This window comes from Zingiber officinale, chromosome 9A (assembly GCF_018446385.1).
Source record: "Zingiber officinale cultivar Zhangliang chromosome 9A, Zo_v1.1, whole genome shotgun sequence".
In the NCBI taxonomy this organism is placed as follows: domain Eukaryota; kingdom Viridiplantae; phylum Streptophyta; class Magnoliopsida; order Zingiberales; family Zingiberaceae; genus Zingiber; species Zingiber officinale.
In genome coordinates, this window is record NC_056002.1 from 113,807,049 (window position 1) to 113,828,099 (window position 21,051).

The following is a 21,051-nucleotide window of genomic DNA, read 5'->3' on the forward strand; positions in this document are numbered from 1 at the left end:
GACAGAGGAAGGAGCAGAAGGCAACGCACAAGCGAATATGCGGCGAAGGAAGGAGATGGAGGCTTTATACGGTTGAGGTCGGTCGGCCTCCGCCGTCGGATGCAGGTCACGGTAGACAAGGTCATCATCTAACCGTCCATTTCAAAGCAATCGGCGTCCCATCGTACGGATCATCACCGCCACGCAAGAGGAGCCACGTGGCGCTCTGTCACCAGGCGCAATTAATGCGCCCATACCGCACATGCTTCGACTTAATGAAAAGGATTTGTGCGATGTTCGAGAAGATTTAGACAAGCGAACATCCACGTTGAACGCCAAGACATCCAAAACAAAGAGCCGAGCGGCTGAATGTGGCGTAAGGGCCGAACGGCTCAAGGGATATTATAAGCGACGACCGCTCCGTTCGGACACATAGTCCAGTCAGTCGGACTCACTGCCTCCTTCGACTAGACTTGAGAGAGAGGCAAGTGATCCGGCGGTAAGAATGGGGGGCCCACCTTCTGAAGGGTCCCAGCCTAAGGACGGATGGAGGGCTGGCCAAGCGGGTAATGGTCCGAGCGGAGCTAGAGATAACCCATCCATGGACTTGGGTTTCCGACGCCAAGGCAGGAGGATCGAAGGGCCGAGCGGGAGTCCGCCCGGCTGGGACCGAAGGGCCGAGCGGGTTGTCCGTTCGGCCAAGTTAAGGGCGAGGGTACAAAGGTGGCCGAGCGGCCTAGGCTCTCGGCTCGGGATATGGGATATCAGCAGAAGCATGTCTGATGATTAGGCCGTACACAAGATCGCACGATAGAGGATCTTGCCGTCACATCATGGAAAGGTTGATACAGTAGCAGTATGGCCTCTTGGACGTCTTCCTGACAGATCCATATCTGAGCATGACCCTTCTGACAGACCCATACCTGGGCATGGTCAAAAGCAGGTGGTTGCTTTGATTGGCGCGCCCAGGCTTCTTGGAGAGGTCTATATAAGGTCTCCATTTCTTCACCGGAGGTACACAAGTCTTCATTCTGCAGCCACTTTCTTCATCCATTCCTCGCCTGACTTGAGCGTCGGAGGGCCGTCGCCGGGACACCCCCCCGGCTCGGTTTTGTTGCAGGTTCGCCGGAGCACTCGAGGATCCAGCAGGGAGCGCCACCCCAGCGTTCATTGACCCCTGGTTCGGACAGGATCAATAGTTAACATGTTTTATTCTACCATACCACAAACATAAAGATTCAAGCATATAAGTGGAAGAGCTTTCATTTTTATTTGTCTTAAACCTAATGGTCATTGCATTGAGCTTGAATAGCCCATCAGATACATAGCTCATTCCTATAAATATTTTATTCTTGGACAATACAACTCTGTCCGACTCAAAAATAATGTGAAAGTCATGTTTGCTTAACAGTGATCCGGACACTAGATTCTTCTGAATTTATGGAACATATAGCACATTGTTCAGAGTAAGATCCTTCCCCGAAGTCATCTTCAGCATCGCCTTTCCTTGGCCTATGATGTCTGAGGTTGCTGAGTTTCCCATAAACAGTTTGTCTCTAGTGACTTCTTCGAAGTTGTGGAGCAACTCCTTATTGTAGCACATATATCTGCTGGCTCCAGTATCGATCTACCATTGTCGCGGGTTTAAACCGACCAGGTTCAGTTTTGAGACCATTGCGCAAAAGTTCATCCATTTCTGGTCTCTCGTTCAGGTTGACCTCTGCATCTTCTTCGGCATCCTGGACTCTGATGATTTATCACTTGCTTTTCACAGTTGAAGCATTTCCCAGAGAACTTCTTCTTGTTAATGCCTCCTCTGGGTCCCATCTTGGAAGACTTGGGGTTCTTCCATTTCAAGTTTTGACCGTACTCGACCACGTTGGCTTTCACAGTAGCTTGAGAGAATATTTTCCTCTCTGAACTTTTGTTGTCTTCTTCGATGCGAAGTCTAACAATGAGTTCCTCCATATTCATCTCCTTCTACTTGTGCTTCAGGTAGTTCTTGAAGTCCTTCCAGCCGGGAGGCAACTTCTCAATGATAGCAGTTACCAGGAAGATTTCACTCAGAATCATCCCTTCTGAGTGAATCTCGTGCAAAATCACCTGAAGCTCCTAGACTTGGCTAATCACAGTCTTGGAGTCAACCATCTTATAATCCAGGAATTAGCCCACTATGAACTTCTTGGCCCCTACATCCTCCATCTTGTACTTCTTGTCCAGAGACTCCCATTGCTCCTTAGCCATTCTCTTCATATTATATATAGCGTATAGTGAGTCGGCAAGACAGTTGAGGATGTAGTTTCGGTAAAGGAACTCAGAATGAGTTCATGCTTTCACTGCATTGATGGTTTACGCATCAGCATCCTTATCATACTTGGGAGGGTCCTCGATCAAGAACCGAGCCAGATTGAGCGTGGTCAGGTAGAGGAGCATCTTCTGCTGCCACCTCTCAAAGTTCAGTCCACTGAACTTCTCTGGTTTTTCCCCATGATTGATTGACACAGTTTCAATCAGGGGTGGAGGGGGCCTGCACGCGTTGAGTCTGTTGCATCTCAACATTCTGTTCAGTGGTCATCTCAACAGAATCGAGTTTGTTTCAAGATTGTTGGACAATCTGTTGTAAGAGATATTGGGGAATTAACTGAATTAAAATCACACAAAATCATTTCTAACTTATCTGTCGAGATGACCTTAGCTAATAATCTCAGGCTGTCAGCGGGGCTGATTTTGCCAAGCTTCCGGTGGTCTGAGTCGCGGAGTCGATGCAGTACATAGCAGAATCGAGAGTCAATCGTCGAGTAGGAAAGAGAATTCATCGAGTATGATGCCGAGGCCTGCGCTCAACGTAGTTTCCTTGAAACAGATTTGCCCCACCTCCGGCTGTGCTTCGAGGTTCTCTCGGGTCGTCTGTTTCTCAGGATACAACGACAACACCATGAACACAACTAAGCATTGGTTGTTCGTGGTGAACTGAAAATGCACTTGAGTGTTATCACGAATAGTTCAGCCGAGTGGATGCATGATTGAGAGAGTTTTGTGGGAGAACGCGAGTGGACAGAGGTTCGCTCCCTGCTCTTCCTCTCGCTTCCTCTTTCGCTTATCTTCCGTTCTACTTTTTGCTCAAGATCCAGCCTCCTTATATAGGAGCTCTTATTTTACTTGCAATAAATGATCAAATTATGATCATTTAATACTGAGTTTAATGTCGTCATTAATGGGTTTAATATCTTTATTAATGTCAAGACGTTATGAAATCATTATTAATAAGTTTAATGTCGTCATTAATATTGAGACGTTACGAAATCACCATTAATGAGTTTAATGTAGCCATTAATGTCGAGACGTTACAGAATCACTATTAATTTTATATTAATGCTTCCATTACACTCTTGAGCATGTAACAAAAAAGATATTTAAGTAACAATATGTTAGTTTATTCTTTTAGACAAATTTTGCCTCGACCAGCCTAACATTCGATATGCGTAGATTGTGCTCGCACACGAGTCAACCTTGGTTCAGTACAATACGGGTCCTGGATTTACACCCACCCTTGCGCACTTACGCGTGAGAGAGTCTCTTCTCAATTCCCATGCATATATTTATAATATCAATACATATATCATAATTTAAACACTAATAAAATAAAAAGACTTTTACATCTTCACCTCTATATTCTATTCACATTTCCAATAACTCGAACTAGTTTATCAATAAAAGAATCTGATTATACATGGAAGCTTTTAATATCATCCGCGTCATATTGTAAATGAATTTGCCGTGTTTACATAATTTTATTGTAGATTATAGAATTTGACAATTTAATTCTTTCCTTTTGTCTAGTAACGTATATTTTTGAAAAAGGTATTATCCATCCAAATTTTGTACTTTGTCTTCATAAATATGATAACCGATATACAAAAAAGAGAAAACGGCATGTGATACATAACGACAAATGAAGCTAAAATGGTCGGGTTGTATTGACTTGTAACAAGTGTTAAAATATTTCTTTAAGCGTTACAATTATTCTCGAACAAATGTGCAAACGATTCCGTAGACACCACAACTCATCTTCTATAAATCCTCGAGAGATTGCGTGTATATTCTATTGCATTACTCTAAGTTAAGAGAAGGCATTTTTTTTTTCAAAAAAGCAAATAAGTCTTCTTCCTCCTTGATTTCCATATGAAATTGTTTTCTTATACGTGCTATACTCCTTATCGGTTTCGATACAAATTCTTCAAACTCGATTGCCTCAGCCTCTCCTTATAGCCGATGAGCTCGACATTGTCAAAATGGCTTATTGTTTGCGAACACTGACAATATCGCATGAACAACACATATCGTTAAACCTTTGTGATGTCAAGTAGGTATCATTTCAAGCTTTGGATGGATCATGGATACGACTAGCAACTCTACAATACGAACACAGTTTTCTGTGCTATTTTCATCAAAATGATCACAGCAAGGTAGCTTCGCCGGGCACGATACATTGAATGCGCCGAATACATCGTGGAAGAATCTTTTATGAGCACCAAAGTTCCACAACATCTAAACAATTCAAACAATTTTGGTGTTCAAACATTCGATTTGGATGAAGGCCTTACAATTTAATGGATTAGAGAATAAATCACTAAGTTCTCTTTATTGCTATCAAATCCTCTCTTCTAGTTTATAAACAAACTAAAGGATCACTATCACTTATGGTTCCTAGATGTCACATTTTCTTATATAACTTTTATATAAAATCATATGTGCCTTAATACAATTTTCTTTTGATTGAAGTTAAATTGAATATCTTTGTTTACTTCACTTGTGCATCTGCATAAGATTGATGTTGTGTATCAGTGAATGAATGCTTGGATGAGTGGCCAAGTTCAAATGAGTTAGCTAGTGATAGAGAGAACTAATTAGGATAAAGAACAGTGGAGACATTTTCTGCAGAAGCTACAATACTTTCCATTTGGTGGAAGAACATTGTTTTTCTTTCTAGATTACTGCATAAAAAGGAAATGAATTGCCCAGACAAAGTCAAGCCCTTCATTCGATTTCGAAGAGGCAAACATAGGCAAAGAAAAAGAAAATATATAATACAGATTATACCTTGGACAAAATCATGTTTATGCTTTGGGAGAATTGTTCTTCCGCAGGGAATTCACCTTGGTAAACATCCGAACCGAGTCCGCAATTTAATTGATTCGTCGGATGAGAAAAACATAGGATCTGCTTCAAATGATTCTATGTAGCTCTCAAGTATTGAGACGATTTCATCGAACTGTGGCCTTTGATCAGGGTTTCTAGCCCAGCACCTGTTTGTTAGATGGCTAAATGCTAGAGGACAAGAAGCTGGTAAAGGTGGCCTGGCATTCTGTATACATCAATGAATAATCAGTGAACACAGGGTACAAATAAAGTAAATGATCCTATTAAACTTGTTTATTAACACATCTCCTCAGTTCAAGAAACTAAACACATTCAGTAATAGGATAAAATGAGTTCATAGTCACCTACGACAACAAAACTATGAAAACACACTTTGTTTGGCTTTTGTTCTTGTAAGAAAAATACAAGGTGAAATACTGAATCAATAGCAAGGATTTATAGAAAAAAATATTGCAAATTATTTCAAACGTGCAAGGCTACTTTAGATTTTTCATTTGAGCATTTGAATGGATTAATCCTCGTACCCAAAAAAATAAAAAACAACAACAAACAATCTAGCAAACAATGAAATCATGAATTTCAATTATCCCCAGCTCAAGTAAAACTTTCATACAAGCAATGTTCAAATCATTTGATCCATTTTAATTATATTGCAAACTTAATGTTTTCTTTTGCACCCTCTATCACCTCTCACCTTCAATCCTTATTCCTTATTCATTAAGGTTTTCATAATAGAATTTATAGATCACCTTTAAACATGTCTCCTTCTAGACATGTCTGTGATCTTAATTTATATTCTCTCGTTTTATCATATTAATGAAAGTTATGGCTAACTATTAAGTTTTATCGATTTAATTTTTGATTATTGAATTTAGAGATCAGATTTAGACAAGTCTTTGTCATCATATTTCATCTACTTTCATTGATCATAAAAAAAAACAAACGAGGTGAACACCTCCAAAACATTTAATTGAAGCATCAACAGCATTAGCATCAAAATTGGAGTTTTGCAGTGATCTTAAAACTCCACTAGTTTTATCTTTTAGAGCTGCTGAGGAATAAGAAAGGCATAAGAGAACACATTTAATTGTTTTCTGTTGGTTGTCATTCACTGAATTTTTATACAAACTATAACAGATCAGTTAATCTGACTGCACAATCAAGTTCTACAAGAATAATTCGATCGACAAGGATGAAATAAGAAGATACCTTATGCGCAACAGCATAAGCTGCTTGTTCAGGTGTCATATCGTTGAAGGGGACCAATGCAGTTAGTAGTTCCCATAAAACAATACCAAAACTGTACACATCGACTTTTCTGGTATGACTTTTTTCCTTGATCATCTCAGGTGCCATCCACCGGTAAGTACTTGTAAAACCCTTTCCACTGCTACACTGAGATTCCAAGCATGAGATTCCAAAATCTGCTACCTTCACAGACAGATCATCTCCAACAAAAATGTTCTCTGACTTGAGATCCCTATGAATTATACCCTGGAAATGAAGATAGCTCATTCCACGAGCAATGTCGAGAGCTAATTTCAAAATCAGAGCATTTGGGACTGAATAAGGTTCTTGCTGGTGAAGGTATTTGCGGAGAGAGCCACCAGCCATGTACTCAGTAATGATGCAGAAGACTGGAGGTTTCTTGCATGCGGCCACCAACTGTAGGAATAATTATGGATTTGAATTAGCACAGTCAAAATTATCATAAACAAATTCAAACACACGAAGTTGTAGAAGGCAGCAGAGGAAACTTTGGAACTAGCCCTTCTCCCGGTCAACTTCACCTCGATATTTCTTTTGGAACTGGAAGCACATTGATGTTCGGTTGCTCTTTAGGATAACTATATTAATGGAAAATCTATTGAACATTGCATTGAATGCTATGCTTGAAGCCTATCATTTACCAAACATGAATATCCTCATTACTCTGGTTTAATAGATAAAACTATTGATATGCTTTTTTGTCTTATTATGTTTTTGTCACCTATGCACAAATTTTATGTTCCAAAGAGTTTTACCATCCTGAATGTTGATTGACTAAAACATAATAGCACAAATTGTTTGAAGTTAGGAGGATTTAAATGTTGTTATTGCTCAAGATAAAGGTTCTGAAGTGTAAGCTCAGATTCTTCCAATAAGTTCTTGAGTTTTCAGAATTTTTTTCATCATTCAGGAAACGTTGATAACAACATTGATAGCTCAAGGAAGAGACTTAACTATAATAGTAAAGCACCAGGTGTAAGCTAATGTACAAGGAGAATGACTAGCAGCATTAACTAAAAAGATATTGAAGAGTTGTTAAAAATTTGATTGAGATGAATATTGGTTAAACAAGATTCTAGTTTTGGTTGGTAAGGCTAGGAAGGCATCAGCTGTTCAAGTAGATGCTAAATTATTAATCTAAACTTGCTGAAATATAGGCATCATTCCTTACCGTGATAATATTGGGATGGTTGAGGTGAAACAGCAGAGCAACCTCTGAGGAGAACTGCTGCTCAAGGGAAGCAGCAAGGATAGGATCCTCCTCCGGCTGGCTCATGATCTTGATAGCCACCTCCCTACCCTTGTATTTGCCATGATAGATCCTACTATAGCGACCGGTGGCGAACTTATTCCCGATGAGCAGCTGTGACATGTCGGCACTCCATTGCTCCTCCCTGCCAACTTTGATCTCTCCACCAGAAGAAACCAAGTACATAGACCACGACGCGGCCCTCTTGTACTCACCAAGAGAAAGCCTCCTTTGCACTTTACTAATCCTAGTTGGTTTCCCCCCGAAGCAATCCCAGACCTTCTTCATCTACTCAACTCAGAACTCTACTTCGTCAGTCAGTCGAAGAAAGCCAAGAAAAACGTCCTCCTTTGAGAAAACTAAGGCAACAAGTCAAAAAATGCTACTAACACTCACCAGTACTTAACCTACATTCCGCAGATTCCACCCACAATCAAGCACAAAGTGCCACCTTCAGCCACAGCTAACAAGAGAAATTACCCCAAGAGACGGCATCCGTAACATCCGCATGCACATAACTCCTAGATCAAACTTTAGCAGCAGAAAGATCCAGATCAAGACGGCACCTTTCTTACATCCACTCCGATTTCTTGCACGTCCAGATCCCCTACTGATCGCAGCCTGTCCTCGGTCCTCCCAGCTCAAACCCGAAAGAAAAAGTGAAGGCTAATGTGCGTTATAAAGAGATCCCGCGGCGAGGGGAAGGCAGAGGAGGAGGAAGGCTAGCATCGGCGGCGCCGGCCCATCAGAGCGGAGGCGGTGGTGGCGAGGACGGAGCAAGCCAAAAGATAACTCCCATTTACAAAATGCCACCCTACCGCTGCTCCTCGACCTCGAGCCAAGCCGGCGATGGCATTTTCGTAGTTTTCCCTTCAGACAGGGGCGTTCAGATCAACGGGAAGGGGACATCTACAACTTTTTTAAAATAGAGGACGCCTCGAGAGAAGTGCCAATCCGGTCTCTTCTCGAGGACACTAGTCAGCCACAACAACCAATGGGGATCAGTTCAAGAAGCAGAAACCCGCGCCCCTGTCCTGAGGGGAGCATCCGATCCAGGTCGAGGAGGACGAGCCGTATCACTCCTTCCGTATACGGCCCTGTTACGGCCTCCTACCGGTAACTCCTCCCTCCTTTCCTTCCAGAGGAAAGCTGGCGCGACGGGCCCTGGTGGTGCATGGGGGAGGGAAGTGCATAAAAGGAGCATGCGGGCCCCAACAGCGGTGGCTCTCGGAGTCTTGTCTCTGGGTTGCGAGTTGGCAAATTTTATTTAGGAACCTTAATTGGGCGGGGCCCGCGAGGGGGAGGGGGTGCAATTAATGTAGTAGCTAAATTACAGCCCGCATGCAATTATTTATGGGCATGTGAAGCGTGGAGTGGGACGCCATGCACTTGTCACCTTATAATGCCAACTGCCAGGAGCATGTTATCTGACACATGGATTTGTCCCTTAAGTATTCTATCCCATTTATCTAATATATCTATATACCGGCAGATCAGTTCGGTGTGTGATTCTGGACGACTCAAAATGAATTCATACGTTGTTCATCGAACGGATGTACGGAGTATAGGTATATCTTGTATAATTTAACTTATATAACGGTGAGTGACAACATACGTAGATAATTTGACATAATCAAAATTCATTTTTTTTATTTCTCTATCTCATTTACATATAATGATTTTCTCTTTTTCTATATGCAAATCTCTCTTATACATACAAAATGATACTGATATTTAAAGACTAACACACTAATGCTAGAAATTAAGATGAGAGACTTGCATATAAAGTGATGCTGATTTTAAACTAGTGTTGGTATTGAGACTAGCATCGTTTTGCATATAGGAAAGAGACTTGCATGTAATAGAGAAAAAAATATTACATGTAGATGAGAAAGAGAAATAAAAAAAAAAGTTTTGCCCGTGTTAAATCATCAACATATGCTATTGCCCACTGTTATACAAGGTAAGTTGTGGAGGGTATCATTCTTTTATATATATAGACACACACGATTATGTTACCTAACGGACGATGCCTTTTTGACTTCATCCACGACAAAGGTCAAGGCGCTTGGATTCAATACTTTTTTTTAAAATTTTTTTAGCTCCGATGTTAAGCCAGTTAGATTTTGCTTTTATGATTTAGGAGTTGAGTTATAATGTTCAAGTTAAAAAAAATTTAAAATTAAAATAAATTATGTGCTCATGGGGTATATATTTATGATATCTAATAGTATTTTTTTTATTTATTTTTTAGCTCCGGGGTTAAGTCAATTAGATTCTACCTTTAGAGTTTAGAAGTTGGGTTATAGTTAGGATTGTGAACGAGCTGAGTCGAGTCAAGTTTTGGGATGTTCAAGCTTGTTTAATAAGGTAATAGAGTCGAGCCGAGCATAAAATGAACAAAGCTTTTGAAATGATTGTTCAAGTTTGCCTTAGTTTATTTTTTATGACTTTGAATTTATTTGAAGTTTAGCTTGAGCTTGGTTCAAGCTTGACTTGAGCTTGGTTATAGCTTGATTCGTTTAGATGTTATTGAGCTATCAATTCAAGTTTGTTTGATTGTTTGAAACTTTTAGTTGTTTGATTAGTTATTGATCTTGATAATTTAAACTTATTTGTTTATTTTATTTTATTATTTATTTAGCATATTAAAAAGAGTTTTATTAATGAATATGATTTGTGAACTTTGTTCATGGACATTGTTCACAAACGTTAACGAGTTGAATATATGTGTGTTCAAACTTGTTTGTTTAATTTAACGAGTTCTTCAAGTTTGTTTATTTAATTAATCTTGTTTATATTGAACGAACATAAACAAGCTCTTATCAAGCCGTATAACAAGCTTGTTCACGAATGCTTGGTTCATTTACAATCCTAGTTATAGTGTTTAAGCTAAAAATAATTGAAATTTAAAAATTTTAGATGCTCAAGGGGGTATAGCATATGTATGTAGAGTTTAGGATTTAAGGAAGTGTTGATTTTTAAAAAAAAATTAAAAAAGGAATCGAGGCGTCTGGAATTTTTTATTCCATATATATATATATATAATGCTATGTTGCTCGATGCCTCGTGCGTAATCGGGAGCGGCACGCTTATATGGTGTTATCACGTTAATTTCTTTACATTATTAAATTCCTTTTATTCTCTCTCCCCTTCCACCCTCTATTCAAAACTCCACCCATGACTTTTAATCTCTTGACTTTCCCAAATCTAAATTTCCCATGCTTTGGCTCCTTCATTTGTCGTCGTCTTCCGTCGATCTCGCTCCTGCTGGCAAGCAAAGCAAAGGCAAATTTTCGTCGCTTTGGCTCCTTCCTTTGTTGCCATCTTCCGTTGATCTCTCTCCTACTGGCAAGCAAAGCAAAGGCGATGCAAGATAAGTAGTCGCATGCTTCACTAAAAAAAACCAATTAATTAGGGATAACATTTAGGGACAAATAATTTTGGTCCCAAATCAACAACAAATTTAGCAACAAAACATAAATTTGTCTCACATTAGTAATGAACTTTACAACCAAATATTTTCATCCCGGAATTAGCAACAGATACTATTTTGTCACAAATTTCATTGCCAAATTGCAATGAAATTCAATTTCGTTCTAAATTCTACGATAAATAAAATATTAGTTACTAATTTTGCAACTGAAATGAGATTTGTTGCAAATTCTGCAACAAATTAATAATTCATTGTATATTTTACGACGAATATAAAATTAGTCGTAGAAGTTTATTATTATAATGAAGCCAAATCTAGGACAAATCAAGGATTCATCCCCAATTCTGGGATGAATCTAGGATTCGCCCCCAAATTTGGGGCAAATTCAGGATTCATCCCAGAATTGAAAAAATAAAAAAGAAAAAGAAAAACAAATCGGAAGCTCTATTTATGAACCTAGAGATGTCAGAATTTTATGAAATAAGTTTCTATGTGTTCATATTATTCTCCTAATCATTATAATATCCTCATCAATAATTAGTGATTTTTTAAAACCTGAATTAGGTTAAATTCAGATTAAAAAATCACTACACTCAAAATATTAGGTTAAATTTATAGATGAGGATATTGCTATAATCATGAGAAATATATGAACACATAGAAACTTGTTTTATGAAATTTCGATATCTCTAAGTTCATATTTAGGGTTTCTAATTCTTTTTTCTTATTTTTTTTATTTTTTTTCAATTCTGGGATGAATCTAGGATTCGTTGAAAAATTTAAAAAAAAACTTTTAAAAAATAATCGTAAGCCCTAAATATGGGCCTAAAGATATCAAAATTTTATGAAATAAGTTTTTATGTGTTCATATTTTTCGCATGATTATAGAAATATTTTCATCCATAAATTTAACTTAATATTTTAAGTGTGATGATTTTTTAACCTAAATTTGACTTAATTCATGTTAAAAAATCACCACACTTAATATATTAGGTCAAAATTTTAGATGAGGATATTATAATGATTAGGAGAATAATACGAACACATAGAAACTTATTTTATAAAATCTTGACGTCTCTAAGTCCATATTTAGGGCTTTTGTTTTTTTTTAAAATTTTTAAATTCTGGGATGAATCCATGGATTCATTCCCAAATCTGGGATGAATACAGGATTCATCCTAGAATTAAAAAATTTTAGAAAATAATTAAAAGCCCTAAATATGAATCTAGAGATGTTAGAATTTCATCTAGTAAGTTTTTATGTATTAAAATTTTATGAAATGTATTCATGAAATAAGGGCAAGTCCCAAGCTAGGGCCGACCAAACCAAGGCTAGATGGGTTCAAGTGGTGGCCGACCCTAGCTTGGAGCCCAAGCTTAGGTGGCCGACCACAATAAATTAAAAGAGGATTTTAATTTTTAAAACCTTTCCTTATGTGGCAGCCATGGTTTTAAAAGAGAGTTTAAAATTTAAATCTTTCCTCCTATAGCTTTCTACAAAAGATTAAAAGAAAGATTTGATATCTTTCCTTATTTGTAGTTGAAAAGGAAGATTTTAATTTTGGAAAAAACTTTCCTTTTTTGTAACCATCCACATGTTTTAAAAGAGAGATTTTAATTTATAAAAATTTCCTTTTATAACCAACCATGAAGGGATTTAAAGGAAGAAATTTTTTAATTAAAATTTCTTACCGGAAACAAATAAGGAAGTTTTATTTTCATGTTTAAAACTTTCCTTGTTTGGAATTAAAGGGGTGGTCGGCCATTGAAAGATTAAAAGGAAGTTTTAATTAAATTTTCCTTTTTAGACATTGGTAAGGAAAATAAGGAAGTTTTAATTATATTTAAAACTTTCCTTATTTGCCAAGACTAAGGAATATAAAAGAGAGGGTAGAGGTGTCTCACCTCACAACACACATCTGTTATTTCTCTCTTCTAATTCCTTGGTGGCCGACCCTCTCCTCTCTTCTCCTTTTGTTGAGGCCGATGACACTTGGAGGTCTTGTTTCATCTTGGTGGTCGATTGCTTGTGGAGAAGAAGAAGAGAAAGAAAGCTTCCCTTGAAGAATAGTTGGTGGCCGAAACTTGCAAGGAGAAGAAGGAGGCTTGGGTGGGTTCTCATCTTGGTAGATCGTTGTCCACACGACGCCCGAGATAAGAAGAGGAATACGACAGAAAATCGTGAGGTCTATAAGCTACAAAAGGTATAACTAGTTATTAGTTTCCGCATCATAACTAGTTCATTCTTTTATTTAGATCTTGAAATACCAAACACAAGAGGCTAACGATTCTAGGTTTCGGATTTATGATTCGATTTTGTGTTTCTTTTGTTTTTCGATCTTGTGATTCGATTATTCTTAATGGTTAAACCTAGGGTTACTGTAAGGAGATTAAATAGTGAATTTCATTGAAAGGCTTTGTCTAGGAAGTGGTGGATGATCCCATACCCAAAAGGCCTAGTGCCTCGCCATGTTTAACCTGGAAGTCGATCTCTGAAATAAATATTTAATCAAATTTGTAACATGGGTGGATTTGGATTAATAATGTTAAACATCGTTTGCGATCCAAGTCTAAACCTCTGAGAACAGATAAGTTGAATTTGGAATCAATAATGTTAAGTTCTATTTGCGATTCCAAATTTAATTTCTAAAGAACACAATAGGTTGTTAGGAAAGGTTCAGGACTTGTACAAAATTTTTGTACAGGGGAACCAGTACGATATTCCGAGTAGCAACCAACAATTCCTACCTTCATCTTAAGAATAATTACCTGTGAAAGGATTAGTAGTGCATTGGCAAACAGGGTTGCTAGAAGCATGCTGGCCATTAAAGCCACCATCCAAAATCATAACATTGTTGATTCCTATATCTTATTTTATCTCTGATAATAATCTAAAAACTTACGCGCACATGATGGACCTTGAACCTGCAAAGCATTGCATTCAATTTAGAATAGATTGGTTACTGTTAATTTTAAATGGCTTCACATTTAGTATATATATATTTTTTATGTTAATGATGTTTGTTACATATTTCAATTGGATTACAAATAGTTATAAATTATTGTTACCCTTATATTTGATTGTTGAGTTCGTAATATTTTTTTGTGTAGGTCTCATTTTCTTGTGAGTTCGTAGTGTTTAGAGATACTCTTTTTTGTTCACCTGTTTTAGGTATATCTATGTTCTTAACTAAGATGTTTGTTAGATTTTTCCAACTTATTAAATTTGAATTCAATTAACTTTCTACTTATTAGAGACATATTTGGTGTTAAACAACTTTAGTAGAAAAAAGGTTATAGGATTTAAACCCTTTTGAGTTGACCTTGGCACATTCAAACTTCTTCTATATATGCTTGCATAATAGGATTTAAACCTTACTTTTAAAATATATGGCATTAATTCTATGTAATGATAATGAATTTTGCATTAAATTGGACTTTATACAAGCTATACTCTTTTACTAGGATACTTTTAAAAATATATGACATTTATGTGTAGTAGTTTTTAATAATGTTTTAATAAATAAATACAAACAAAATATAGAATGAAAGAAGTTGGATGTATAATAAGAATTTACCTGATCGTGAGGGTTTAACTGATGAGTTTATCACTAGCTTGAGGTAATTTTTGAATTTTGTATTTAGTCAAGTTAAGTATATGGATGATAATAAGATAAGATGTCTGTATAGAAAGTGTCATAATGACAAATTTTTATCCTCTGATAAAGTTGAAGAACATTTTTGTAGATTTGGTTTTACCCCAAATTATTATAATTGGACATGCTATGGTGAATCGTTCATTTCTGATGAGGATTATGGATGTAATATCTAAGTCTCTGTTAGTGGGGATCATAGTTATTATGAACAATTAAATCTATATCATAGGATGGTAATTGATGCAACAAGTTAGAATTTCATTCCCAAAATGTTTGCTGCAAGTTCTAGATTCCCTCCGACAATTGAACAATTATTTACTACTTATATATCACCGTTGGAGGAGTTAGAAGTACCAAGTGTTGATGAAACATTTCACAAATTTTAAGAAGTGTTGAGTGTCGTAGATGAACCATTATGGGTCGATTGTGACAGTCAAACTAAATTTTCTCTCATCACAAGACTATTAAATATAAAGGCAGATCATAATGTGTCACAAGATTGCTTTAATAATTTTGTTCAAGCTTTTGACGACTTATTGCAACGTGATCACATTTTACCTCCTGATTTTTATAGTATGAAAAAATTGGTGAAAGAATTGATGTTTGCAAAGATGGTTGTATGTTATATTGGGGGAGATGATGCAGATGTAGATGTTTGTAAATTCTATAATCAAGATAGGTACAAGACTACTAGAAGGAGTTAACAACGACGTAAATCATACAGCCAATTGTTTTATTTGCCTTTTACTCCTAGATTACAAAGACTTTATGCATCAAAGGCAACTACTGAACACATAACTTGGCATATAACTCATCAAACAGAAGAGGGGCTAATATGTCATCCATCAGATGCAAATGCGTAGAAAATTTTTGATAGTAACATATTTGGAATTTGCAAAGGAGACTTGAAATATTAGATTTTGTCTATGTGATAATGGATTTGCTCCATTTAGTAAATCAGGAAGAAATTATTCTTGTTGGCTAATTATCTTAACTTCGTATAATCTTCCACCTAAGACATGCATGAAAATACCTTATATGTTTTTAACATTGGTTGTGCAATCCGAATAAGTTAATAGACATTTATATGCAACCCTTGATAGCGGAACTAAAACAACTATGGGATGAAAGTGTTCCTACATACGATGTTCATACTAATAAGATGTTTGTAATGAAGGCTACTCTTCTCTGGACCATAAATAACTTTTCAGCTTATGGTATACTATCGAGTTGGAGTACCGTTGGGATCTTTGGATGCCTAATATGTATAGAGAGATCAAAGTCAATTAGATTAAAATACGGAAAGAAGCCGAGTTATTTTGATTGTTATAGATAATTTTTACCGCTAAATCATAATTTTAGAAAGAATAAAGATGAATTTACTAAGAATATAATTGAAAGAATACCTACGCCATTGAGATTGACAGGTCTGGATATTTGGTATAGAGTGCTTCACTTTCCATCTGTTATTGAAAAGTCACATGGTACAACAAATGAATATGGAAGTACACATAAATGGACTAAATAATGGTTTAGTCATTTGATACATCATAATCTCGATGTAATGCATATTGAGAAGAATATTTTTGATAATTTGATAAATACAATAATGGATATCAATAGAAAAACCAAAGACAATCTCAATGCAAGAAAAGATATGTGACTCATTTGTAAAAGACTCACTCTTGATGTCGATGAAAATAGTAGGGGACCAAAGCCAAAGACAGTTTATACATTAAATAAGGATAAGAGACGTGCTATTTGTGAATAGTTAAAATCTTTAAAATATCCAGATGAGTATGTCTCTAATCTTGGAAGATGTGTCAATATGAAAGAATGCAAATTGATTGGTTTGAAAAGTCATGACTGCCATATAATAATGCAAAGACTCATTCCTATTGCTTTTAAAAAATCTTACCACATTTTGTATGGAGTGCGATTACGGAGTTAAGTATTTTTCTACATGATATTTGCTCAATAGTTTTGAGACATTCACACATGGAGAAGTTAGAGAGTGACATTCCAATCATTTTATGCAATTTGGAAAGGATATTTCCACCATCTTTTTTTGATTCCATGGAGCATCTTTTGGTTCACTTGCTATATGACACCAAAGTTGGAGGACCTGTTTATTTTCGGTGGATGTATCTATTTAAAAGGTAGAATTTTCATTTTCTATACTTCGACTCTTTGAATGCATAAAAAATTACTATTTATATTATATATTAATATTTAATACAATTTATTTTTTTACCAACAGATTCTTATATCATTTGAAGAAAAAAGTGAAAAATAAAGCACGAGTTGAAACATCTATTGTTAATGTATACATTATGGAGGAAGTAACAACTTTTGCATCATATTATTTTAAACCTTATGCTCAAAGCAAAAGGCGAAGAGCGAGCAGAAATGATAAGGGTCCTATTGATCCAAAATGTAACTTATTTTTAATTTTTAACTACTTTGGTCGACCAAGTGGACCATGTAAACAAAGATACTTAAATGGTAAAGAATGGCGGGTAGCCAAACCTAAATTTTACTGAATTGTCCAAAAATATTGCCATATTATAAGTATATTTTTTTATTTTTATAATGCTACAAATTGTTTGTGTTATAATATATTTTTTTGAGTAGGATTTTCCAAAACTTATATTCTGAATTGTCGACACAAGAGTTTGATCGATTTTATGAAGAAGAATTTGCTGCATGGTTCAAATCATATGTAAGTAAAAATCTATATTTGTTTGACACATATCTATACTTTTAACAATGGGTGTTTTGACCTTAGGTTCATGGTAATCAAGCTCACCTTGAGCAAGAATGACTATTCCATATGTCATTGGGTCCAAAAGCATTTGTATGCACTTGGCCAACATATTTTATAAATAGATTTAATTTTCATACTCAAGAATATAGAATGGGGAAGAATACCATGAATAGTTGGGGTGTGTGTTCAGTCATCCGATGATGGAGGTGCAAGTAATGATTTTTATGGTTTACTTGATGAAATTATAGAGGTAGAATATCCAGGACCAGAAATATGAGTTATCTTATTTATGTGTCGCTTGTTTGACCTTGTCAAAGGGATGAAGGTGCATCCACATTATAATTTGGTTGAAATAAATCATAAGCGATTTTATAAGAGATATGAACAATTTGTGTTGGCTCAACAAGCAATTCAAGTATTCTATTCTTCGTATCCTAGTTTGAAACACGATAAGATTGTTTGGTGGGCTATTTGTAAAACCAAAGCATGAAAAAAATATTGAGACACGTTGGGAATACATTGCATATCAACAAGAGAAAGTTGCTAACACCTTTCAGATTGAAAAATATATTATTCCAACTTTACGAGATCCTAGTGGTGTAGTGATAAATGTAGATACAAGTGAAATTGATGATGATAATGATAATGAGAAGGAGGAGGAGGATGAGGACGAGGATGATAATGAGGACTTTAATTTTTGATGATGGGTAAGTTTTGTTAGCTTAATTTAAAAAATTAGTCATATTTTTTTTCTATATGTGGTACTGGTTTGTTTACAAGAACATTTACCTTTAATATGCAAATTTACCAAACTAATAACTCAATGAGTTTTTTATATACAGTCTCATTTTTAATTTTATATGTTTTATCTGTTAATACACTATATTTTTTCTTGCAGGTCATTAGAGGTGACATTTCATTTTTCCCCCTTATTCTCTGAGATTTACATAAATATAGTAAGTGTTTTAATATTCTTTTTTATCCATCAAAACATCAAATTTACTTTATCCTATATTGGAATTTTCAACATATGTTTCGACAAGGTGGACATGGATGGAGATCATAGGATTAGACATATTTACCACCTGCTAGTGTACCTACACTAGCCCTTGATCAAGCAGGACCATCTCATGCACCTTCTCCAGCGCCTTCTCATTCACCGCCGCCAGTACCATCGCCAGTGCAGTTACCAGTCCCCACAAATCTTCCTGACTCAGCTAGAAACTCATTACTGAGTTTAGAAATGATAGAGCTTTTATAGTCCCCATTGGAGATTTGTAAGTACTATAAAATATTTTATTTTTTGATCTATTTTAATTGTTTAACCACTACAAGAAAAACCCTCATACACATCGGTGGAACAACAGTGGTTTTAAGCAAATTCCGATGTCTTTGAGTATTTTACACCGGTTTTTCCAAAAATCGATGTCTATGAGCGTAGATTTTCGCTCATAGACATCGGTTTTTTTAGCCGATGTCTATAAGCACTTTTTTTTTTGTTAATAGACATCAATTTTAACAGCGGTTTTTAAAACCCGGTGTCTATGATAGCTTTCTTGTTCTATCTACGAAATCGGATAGTAAAAAATCATTGTTAAAAGTGGTGTTAATGAACCAAAATAAAATAATTTAATTTTCCCACCAATACTTAGCCAAAATTTGCAACACTCCACTCTTCTCTCCAAACCTAAACCTATATCGCGTCGTCCACCGTATACCATCGCGAGGCCACCACGACTTTCCTCCTCGCCTCATCTCCCTCTTCCCCTTCCTAAATCTACGAAAGATGGCGTCTTTTTCGTGGACGGAGGAGGATGTGCTACGGTGCTGCGGCAGCAAGCCTTTCGCCAAGGAGCTCACCTCCGCCTCGCCGTTTTTCGACCTCCACCACGCAATCCAGTCCGCCTGCGGGATTTGGTTCAACAAGGTCGCACCTTTGCCCCCCTCTTCTCTACTCTCGATCACCCTTGCCGACCCCTTTCCTCACCTTCTAATTCTTCAGATCGACGTTGCCGGATGGCTCGAGGCCTTCGCGACTCACCCGCCGATCAGATCCATCTCTCCCTCCATTTCGCAGTCACTATTCTTCCAATCCCTCTCATTCCTTTTTCTATTCTGGAATCCTTTTAACTTTTTATTGTTGGCCGGATTAGGTGGTCTAAGGAAGAACAATCTGCTGCAATGGCTACTGCCAATGATACCACGTTGCAGGTGGATCTGATCATGTTCGCCTCTTTATTTTAGAGATCATTCTTTTAATTTGAGATTTGAATTCTTTTTCTTTCGTCAAACTGTAGGAATTGGTGGACTGGAATATCCGTTACCAAGAGAAGTTTGGGTTTGTGCTCCTCATCTGCGCCTCTGGAAGGGGCACGCTGGAGATCCTTGTTGAATTGAAGGTAAATTGCTAAAAGAATAAGTTTAGTTTGGTCTTCTTTTGTTCATGCCTCATGTTTCAGCTTTAGAAAAATGGTTTGGTTTCACATTTACTCTTCAAACACAGTAGATTTGAATGTCGGGTAAGACTATGGTTGTGTCTTAAGGTTGAAGCTCTTATAATATCTTAATCTTCACAATATAATTGCCATCTTAATAACAAGATATATATTACATGTAAGTCATGATGATTATGAGTCTAGCTCACCTCCTATTGCCCATTTTATCATCTCGAGAATCGACTAACTAAATTTAGATATCAAACTATGCAGACTTCGTCAAGCTTTACATAGAAATTGGAAATCGTGACTGAGAGAAGCACCTTCTTGATGTTATAAATCAGCACAATATGCTTATTTTCCTGGCTGGCTAGATCATCTTCTTAACATTATCATACTATATGTAAGCCATGATCGATGCCCCTTCCTCTTCCCCTTCCTAGATCGATGCCACCACCACTTTCCTCCTCGCCGCTGGCATTCCGGTAATTTTTCCTTTATCCATCGTCGCTATTGAAGACCTTCCTCATCTTCGACAATTTCATCTTCTTGATCTCTTGATTGCAAGTATTAATTGATTGATGCATGCAATGTGTTTGATGAATTTCCTCAAACACTACCTTGAGTTGATTTTATCATTTTTGTTTGCTAGATTGAGGAGTTGTTATTTTCTGTTGCTAAGTTGGTTTTATGTATTCCTTGAACTATCAAGTTTCTTTTATGTATATGCTAATTCTTTTCACTGATATGCCATGTTTTCTGGTTTATAAATTTACCTCTTTTTGTTGTTGTTGTTGTTTCTACAAGATTTGTGTGGGCTTCTTAAACGCACTACATATACAACTTAAAGGCTTTGATCATTAAGTGAGTATAAGATTTTGGGGCTTAAAAATGGTGAAAAGATGAGCAAACGAAAGGTCCTTTATGATGAAAAATATATAAGATTTTGGGGCTTAAAAAATGGTGAAAAGATGAACAAAGCTTGCACATGGCTTAATGACCTAAGGATATCTTTTATGAAATTGTAGCAAATACATGACGGATGTAATTTTGCGGTGAGACCAACAAGTAAGAGCAACAGGATTTTAACTTTCTCTATG

General features: G+C 36.5%; 1 protein-coding gene across 1 annotated transcript; it reads right to left on the reverse strand.

Annotated features, from left to right (window-relative positions):
• Window positions 1–4,915: 4,915 nt before the first annotated feature.
• LOC122018502 (serine/threonine/tyrosine-protein kinase HT1-like) lies at window positions 4,916–8,598 on the reverse strand. The gene is made up of 4 exons (XM_042575833.1): window positions 8,054–8,598; window positions 7,580–7,945; window positions 6,349–6,804; window positions 4,916–5,344 (listed from the first exon to the last, which is right to left on the reverse strand). Exons 2-4 carry the CDS (start codon window positions 7,943–7,945, stop codon window positions 5,132–5,134), a joined length of 1,035 nt encoding a protein of 344 aa, XP_042431767.1. The 5' UTR covers window positions 8,054–8,598; the 3' UTR covers window positions 4,916–5,131.
• Between the last annotated feature and the right edge of the window lie 12,453 nt (window positions 8,599–21,051).